The sequence below is a fragment of the Aythya ferina genome, assembly GCF_964211825.1.
Source record: "Aythya ferina genome assembly, chromosome: 2".
In the NCBI taxonomy this organism is placed as follows: Eukaryota; Metazoa; Chordata; class Aves; order Anseriformes; family Anatidae; genus Aythya; species Aythya ferina.
In genome coordinates this window covers 112,895,852-112,904,245 of record NC_140297.1, presented here as the reverse complement: position 1 = coordinate 112,904,245, position 8,394 = coordinate 112,895,852, and the positions used below count along the sequence as shown (strand labels likewise).

Sequence of the window (8,394 nt, the reverse complement as noted above, 5' to 3'; positions counted from 1 at the left end):
TCATTTACCAGCTGTTAAAGGTCAGCACAAATCCCATACTTTATCAGTATAAATGAAGCTTACAACTGCCAAGAAAACAATGCATTAAATAATGCAGTGATTTTTTACGTTTTTTTTTTTTTCCTTCAGAAGTGAAAAGGACGTCTTAAGCAGTTCCATTTTTCTCCTCCTTATTTCCAACTGACAAAGCAAAACATTAATTAAATTATTTATACCAGAAATTTACTTACAGGGATGACACATTTTGTACACAAAGCAAGTAAAACATCTGACACATTGTATAGTGCCAGGTGCAGTTAAGAATGTGTAATACAAGTCAGCATCTAGAGGCTAAAAAAAACAACAAACTTGCTGAAATGTTTCATTATCAATTTTTATTTCCTACCATACACCAAATGTACAGCACAGAACACAATTTTGTTGTTTTGATGTAAGAAATATTAATTGTATGAAGAAACAGTATACAAACTACTCCAAATTAAAAAAATGCATACATCATTGCTCTTTACAAAAGGTCTAATTTACAGTATAGCTCATCAATGCATTTAAACACAAAAAAAAATATATAAAGAAAAAGAAAAAAAAATCAGTGCACGTTACAAAACACATCAAGTACAAGGGAGGGAAATAAATACAAACATACTTCACAGAACATCCTGATCAAACAACCAAACACAGATAAATTAACCTGAAGCCAGAGTAAATCATAATAATAAATACATAGGTCAGTAAGATATTTTTTTTTACTTAAATAAAATATATAACAAATTTGTTAAAATATTTAGTAAATTAAATTTTAGTCTTTGTAATGAGTGAACTCATTTTGTATGCATTTAACAAGTATAACAAATGTTCACTTTTTGTTTTTTTTTAGCAAGTACAGTAACTTTAATAGCAAATTTTTTTGTTTGGCGTCCTCCTATTTATATTAGACAGCACGTATGGTAGCTTTTGAAAAATCCATTTAAAAATAAACACAGCTTCTAAGAACATACATTTTCCCCTGTCTAAACTAGTATTGAAGAGTTGAATCAACCCTCAAACAAAAAGCAAGCCCCACCTAATGCAGAACAGTGACCACAGTGCATGAGAGTTGAATCACTTTTGAATAGTACTTTTGTGCAGGAACAGTAATAATATAATTGTATATGTCAAGCCTGTGAATGCCATCATATTCAATCTAAATATAAATGAGGCTAATAAAAATAAACACTTTCATTATAGCACGGAAAAATTAAACACACGCTAGATCCATGTATACATTTACACTGAGGCACATATGCACATGAGGTGTGTGTGCATACAAAAAAGGCAGTTTAGCTGGTTGTTTATACCTTTTTCTTAAAAAAAATAAATATAAAAAAAACTTCTGAAACAATGCTTAATTACTTACAATCCCTGAAATAGACATTGCCTCGGTTATAGCAACTGCTAATTTCTGACGGATTCAGAAACTCTGTGCCCAGGCTAACTGGTGAGGGGAACATGCATGAGCACCTCTGCACCATTGCGTGGCCCCATCCCTTGTGCCTGCATGCCCTGTAGTGCCTGGTACCCTACTGAATGACTGGTAACCAATGCAGTGTCAGACTAGTCTTGGTGAATAAGGATGGGAGAAACCAATCAGCGTGTTGCTACAGTTCATTCAAAGAGAAGGGCAACCACAACTGCACTGGAGTAACATTCCTCTCCAGACTGTTGCCTTCTCCACGGCCGTAAGTTCAAACCAGTATTGAATGCCATTTCAGGGGGAGATGTGTTTGATTCGTTATGTACAAAATCTTCAGCTTGGGATGTGTTTGCATTTTTCAGTTTCAAATCCATAGCAATACTGGTCACTTGGTTAAAACCTCAATGTATCATACCAAAAGAGTACCAGTCCTATCAAATTATCATTCTTGTTTAGAGATAATTGTCATTTCCCTCCATGAGCTGACTCTGAAAAAAACTGCAGTGGCAAAATAAATCTGAAGTTCTCTTGAAACATTTTAAATAATCATTCGCATAGGCTAAATCACACAGCCAAGTCAAGTGCTTTGCTGATTGCTATATTTCATTATTGCTAACGTATTCTTTAACACACTGTTTTCCAGCATACTGTGCTTTTAAAGAGCCCGAGTTCCCCACTAGTGGGCACCATTTATCTTCTCATTCCGTGCATCTTCACATCTCAACGTTACAGCAAACCCATTTCTGATACAAAGCCATTATAAAAAAGCAGGATGTGAGGAAAATAAAACTAGAACCACAGTTCAGTCATTTGTAACTTTCATATTTTTTTTCTTCCTGTACAAACCCAGCAAGTTATTTAATTTACAGTATAACTTTCAGTCTATTTAAAATCCCATTGGAAAATAAATTAATAAACACATTTGTAAAAATATGGCAGGCTGCAAAAATGCTGTTAAAAGATAAAAAACAAAAACAACAAAACTCTTTGATTAGAAATAAATAAAAAATATAAAAAATAGTCGCACACACTTTTTACATTCACTTTACAAAAACTGAGTGCAAAAGAAGAAAAAAAAAGGAATTGTACTGAAATAAATACTAACAGAGTGCATTGCTGTTAATACAAATAGTCTGTTGTGTTTTTATTCTTTTTCTTTTTTATTTTTTTTAAGTCAGCTGGGAAAAAAATAGTGCAATGTTGCAATTGTAAATGCAGCATGGCAACCTACACCCCTTAGCAGTACATGAACTCCTAACAGATCCATCTGGAGTTTACTGCTGTTAAGTAATTTCTGTTGCCCAGCAGCTTTCACATCCTACACATGGATGCCCTTCACTGCCTGTTTGATACTTTCCAGCAGAGCTTTGCATTCGGGGGAATAGTCCCGTTCCAGATTGCTGTACATGTCTGTGAGTGTATTTACATATGCTTCGAAATTCTGTTCACTGATTGGCCCCTAAATGAAGACAAAACAGATTATAATTGTAGGAGATAAAATTAAAGCAAAAACAAAACAAAACAAACAAAAAAAACCCGCCACAAACAAACACCCAACCCCAAAGCAAGGAAAAGCAGTGATATGGCAAGAGGGGAGAAGTTATAAACCTGATGGTCATCCATACTAATGAAGGATTTGTAGAAATGGAGTTTTGTGTGCAACCACACACACTTCTAGCAAGAAAAGAGCTTGGAGATGTTATCTTCAGTGTAAGTTGCTTTTCTATTGAGGCCTTTCCTATTGAGACTCTGGGAATATGGCTGATGTTCATAAACCTGTCCTCACCTAATTTCCCAGAGTTTCTCTTGAGATTTGGAAAGGGGACTGAAATTCTGTAGACCAACCTTTTGTGGATTTGGTCTGTGTTTGCAAGACATACAGGATGCGGAGTTTTTGAGAGGCTTTGCTGATTCCAGAAGAATCACAGCACTGAGCTGGATGAAACAGGTAAAAATTCTGACTTAGGAGCTAACAGTGAATACAGATTCTTGTGAAATTTTCACACCTTGTGCAGGGTAAACATTGAGATAGGGAGGGATAGGGAGTGTCTTGCAGTACTGGGCAGAAACACCAGCGTTGGCTCGGTCTTGGAAGCAACTGAGACTATTAGCAAGCAGAATTCATGATCCAGCATCTCTGAAGAGTAAGTTAGGCTAAGGAGAGCTCTGCTGTCCAGTACTGCATCTACAGCACTCCTGCTGGTCCCTGAGCTTGCTCAGCTGCTTCAGATGCTGGCAAAGCAGACTCAAAGAAGGTGTGAAGCTGCTGGCTGTGGTCTTACCATCTGTGGAAGTTGAATGTCAGCGAGGCTGGAGATGAGGGCTTGGCTTAAGCCAGCTAGCTCCTTCAACAGGCTCTCATTGTTCTGCTCTATGAGTTTGTTCTCTTCTTCTATTGTTTTCAAATTGCTCTCCATAGACGTGATCTACAAAACACAGGCACACAGTCACACGGACTCCTGGCAGTGCTGTAACTGCAGTTTGAACCCAAACTGGCCAGCACTTCTTTGTGAGAGAGGCAACAGTGGAGCTGAAATTCAGGCACTTTTTTTAAGGATGGATATAACCAGTCCACAGCATAGTCACAACAAGGTGGTAGTTTGCTCTGAACCAATGGACCTTGCTGCAGGTTCACAATGAATCACTGCATTGGCAAAGCACCATGGTTGGAGGAGCATGGAAATGAGCTCAGAGAAGGAGGGGTCCGTGCTGAGCTGGGATAGAGAGTGTGGCCTCAGGGGTGGTGGAAGGAAGGAAAAAGGAGGCTGATGTTTGCATTGCTGTCCTGCTCTTACAGCACCCCTGCTGATCGACCACAATGGCAGTGACAACGCTATTAGCAGCTGTGCTACTTTCCTGTCCTGCTCCTGGGTGGAGGGCAGAGCTGTGAGCTGCCTGGGATTAGTGACAGGGCTGAAAACAACAGGAGAAAAATACAGTGGGAAGGAAATTGAGCGGTTGAGCACACAATTGCAAAGATGATCTCCAACCAACAGAATGGAAACACAGGGTTTTTAGAAACAGCAGGAAAAAGCACCTGAGGTAGCAAAATGGTGTCCTTTTAGCACAAACCTGGTGGGCATACGCTGAGCCCTTAAGGGTTTTATGTCAAAAGCAGCGCTGAAAAACTGAAGGTGACAATGGCAGGGGAGCAATAGTCCCTGCTGCCCAGCTCCCCTGTGGTGGCAGCCCTTGGCCCTGCAAAGCAGGGAGTGATGGAGCCAGGTCCACAGGTGTTTTGCCCACCCTCTTCTTGTTAGGACTCCATCCCTCTGTCTTGCTTAAATCTCTTTCTTGCTGTGGGCAGGTTAGTCTTTGACATGCACCAGGACTGTCCCCGGGGGAAGAACCATTTTGCCTGCCTGCACCCCACTGAGGCCTCTTGTCTGGAGCATGCTTGAGGCAGCCTAACTTCTGGCCAGACAAGACTAAATGGAGGTAGAGAAAAGCCATACAGGGAACATGTTATTTCAGCTGTAGTTCACGCTTTGCTGATCAGGCTGTCTTCACCAGGGAGCAATTTGGGGGCGGGGAGAGGGGAAGAAATCTGTTGAAATAAATTAGGCCATCTCTGTGCAAATAGCAAAGTGAGACCAAGGAGAGACAAAAAGAAAAAAAAAAAAAAAAAAAGTGTACAGAAAAAAAAAGTGTATAGAAGTCCAGAAGTTATGGAAAAAAAAAATACACAAAAACCCTCACTGACATTCAATTTGGAATAGATATCTCAGCAACTTTTGCAGTGTGAAGCCTGATCATTTAGATTCAGCACAGGTGGCATAAACTCCACCCGTATTTAAACTACACATGCTGTGGCTGTTACAAAAACAGCATGAATCAGCACTGCATACAAGCCAGGAAGGTGCAAATACAGAGGGGTGTGGCTGCACTCTGTTTTGGATCAGTTCAGATTTACATGCAGTTTCCAGACCTGTTCTTATTTAAGAACTTTTTTTCTCCAGTTTGTAGTGTCACTAAAATATTAAGCAAGTTTTTGCTCGTGCTTTGACCTGGTTTGCCCAGGTGACTCCACAGGTGCATGCAGGAATCTCCGTGTGGAGGAACATACCTGGCTCACTCCACAGAACCACAACCAGCACCTGGAGGCAATTCAATCCCATCAGTTTACAAAAGAATGACAGTGAACAACTCTTTTCTCTAGCTCTCCCTCAAACTAATCTGCTGTACAAGTTAGCAAAAGGCATCCATCCTTTACCAGGTGTTGCCTGCAGGCAAAATTCAAACTATTTAAATAGTTTGACAGTGAGTAAACTAAAAAATAGACAGTGAGTAAACTAAACTAGATTGTTTTAGGTACAAAATCAATTTGCAGTAAGATTCAGAGCATGTTTGTAAGAGGTGATGCCCTCCCTAACCCGGGTTCTTACAGCAGTCATGGGACTCTGTGGTTTGCTCAACAAAGGTTTGGTCAACAAAGGAAAACAAATGTTTTGTTTTATAAATATATATATATATATATTTTTTTTTTTCTGCTCACCGAGATTAGCTCTGAACTGCCATTAGCCTATCACTCACCAGATCTTTATGACAATAACCAGGAATTTGCTGCTTATTTACAGCAAACAAACAAACAAAAGAGCTTGACAAAGAAAGTGTGTAGGATTTGGGTAGTTTTAATTGCTACAGAGTGAAGAGCCCACACAAGAATAACTGCATTTAAACATATAATTTACATATTTTATCTACTTGTTGTCTTTAAATAGCATAAGAAATAGTTAAAACTTTGGCTTTGATGTCATACCTGGGTTTGAAGTTTCATCATATCAGCTTCAATTTTAAGATTGGATTCATTCAGTTCCTTTATTTCCTCATCCAAGTGTCTGATTTCTTCATCACTTTCAATACCTGGAAATAGTTAAAAATACCAATATCAGATTTAAAGTGTCTACATAAAAATAGATATATGAGTAGCAAGGTATGCTGTTACTGAATAAGAGGAAGGTAACAGGCTTTTGATCAAATGACTGATCCTTAAATTGTCTGTGACTTTGCTTTTATTGTATTTTTTTTTCTCCTAACTTTAAAGCATCTATATAAACTGAAACATGTAAGGCATAATTAATGCTTTCTGAGATTTTGTGTTTCTCATTTCTTTTTTTTTTTTTTTTTCTTCTTTCTAGCACAACATGCAAACACAAGCTCAAAGAAAGAGAAAGGAGAAAGGAAAAAACTTCTGGAAATGCTGCGAAGAGGAACATATATAACGAAACATGAAGGAGTATTTACAATTTTGTTTTAGTTTTAAACAAAATGTAGCAGCAAGCCTCCTTTACAGGGACAACCCCAGGATAACATCTCCAATAGTATAACTGCTGACTTCAGGAAGCTTATCTGTATCTGCTTCTGATCTTGCAAGAAGTTCTGTGGGGGCAAATCTCTATTTGGCAGAAGCACAGTCTTAGATAGGTGTGATAAATAGCGAAATCTAAATGATGGCAAAAGGGAAACTATCAAGAAGCTAAAACGCATTACAGGGAAAAAAAAATAAATAGGAGGACTTTTACATCCTCACAATTTAGGTAGCGTAAAAAAAAATATCTTCAGCTCTTTACTGAAAGCCCTGTCCTGCACAATACTGTGCAACTATGACTGCTGGCAATGCATATCCTTCTTTCTGCTTACTGTCACAATGAGACAAACTCTGCCTTCAGAAAGTACAGTAGTTGTTGTTTCTGCTTTAAAACCTACAGCCCAGAACCGAGTCTGCTAGCAAGTCAAACTGGGAAATTTATCAGTAGCAGTCCCTGCCCAAGAGGTAGTGTGGACAGAGATGGGGCATGTCGAAGCAAACTCTTGTCCAGTGTGACACAGCTGTTTTGTTCAGCATTTGGAGGCATAAAGACAAAGTTCTCTTATTCCTGTCTCTTATCTATTTAAAGAACATGGTATAATAAAGCAGATTCCTATATATTTCCCCCTATACCTATTTGGTAGTTGTTCCTTTACTTTTAGTTGTCAAAACACTGTACACTTAAAACTAAACCATGTTGTATTCAAGTTGGGAGAAGTCAATTTCCACATCCAGTTTTCCTCTCTTCTATTTTAGTCATTAGTCATTAGTAATGTCAGCTAGTTTGCCTGATCTGCATCTATTGTTTATTACTAATTACACAATTAAAATTGTCTCCAAACAAACAAACAAAAAAAATGTTCTGAGATAAAATGAGAGCATATGACAAATGTTGAGTTATCATGAGGTAAATGAAAATAATTTTTTCTCTCATGCAAAGATTTTTTTAATTCAAGTTTAGTTATTGTTAGAGACAACTGAAAGGAGTGAGAATTAATGATAGAATGGCATAAAGGGGCATAAGTATAAATGGGAGTCAGGGCCCTTCTATCTAAATAAATGCCATCATCTTTTACAAATTTCCTTACCACCACTTGCTTTAAGCTTGATAGTCATTAATTCTTCTGAAATTTTGCCCTTTTTTATGGCTTGTGCATTCAGAGGACAACCAGACAGGCTGAAACATATAGGAAAAAAAAACATTAGCACCGACTTGAAAATAGCAACAATCCTTTCAGGCAATATTATCATGCACTTGGACAGACCTCTGTACCTAAGGTCACGTCACGATTGCCATTATAGCATAGCTTCAGGGAATGACATAACTCATAAAGAGCTATTTAACTGTATATTCCAGCTTGAAAATTGGCACAGAAATCTCAACTTATAAGTAAACAACACTTTCAGAATAATCAAAATAGCATTGGGAGCTATTATCAAGTTGCATGGAGAAGCATTTACAGAATTCTTGAAGTTCCACCACTTATAAACAAATAAACTATTGTTGCTCAGAGGAAAGGGGCAGTATGGTTGTTTAAGATGGCAAGTTTACCATTCTTAAAAACAATTAGTTAATGAGATGCTTTCCGTGGTGCACAACTATTGCATCATTTTGTTGATACATAATAATGATTGA

The 8,394-nt window shown here is 38.0% G+C and overlaps 1 protein-coding gene and 1 long non-coding RNA gene across 9 annotated transcripts in view; one reads left to right on the top strand and one right to left on the bottom strand.

Moving 5' to 3' along the window:
* Positions 1–440: 440 nt before the first annotated feature.
* ST18 (ST18 C2H2C-type zinc finger transcription factor) overlaps positions 441–8,394 on the bottom strand; it is a 182,137-nt gene continuing 174,183 nt past the window's right edge. For all 8 annotated transcript variants that reach the window (XM_084507416.1, XM_084507414.1, XM_084507420.1 and 5 more), the window contains 4 exons: positions 7,847–7,935; positions 6,210–6,313; positions 3,733–3,876; positions 441–2,909 (listed from right to left, as the gene is read on the bottom strand). In XM_084507416.1, the coding sequence (XP_084363542.1) occupies positions 2,769–2,909; positions 3,733–3,876; positions 6,210–6,313; positions 7,847–7,935 (478 nt within the window). In that variant the 3' untranslated portion in view covers positions 441–2,768. The remainder of the gene's footprint in view (positions 2,910–3,732; positions 3,877–6,209; positions 6,314–7,846; positions 7,936–8,394) is intronic.
* Positions 5,473–7,648, top strand: LOC311430642. Its single transcript, XR_014688923.1, has 2 exons — positions 5,473–5,870; positions 6,589–7,648. It is a non-coding gene; the product is annotated as an uncharacterized lncRNA (long non-coding RNA).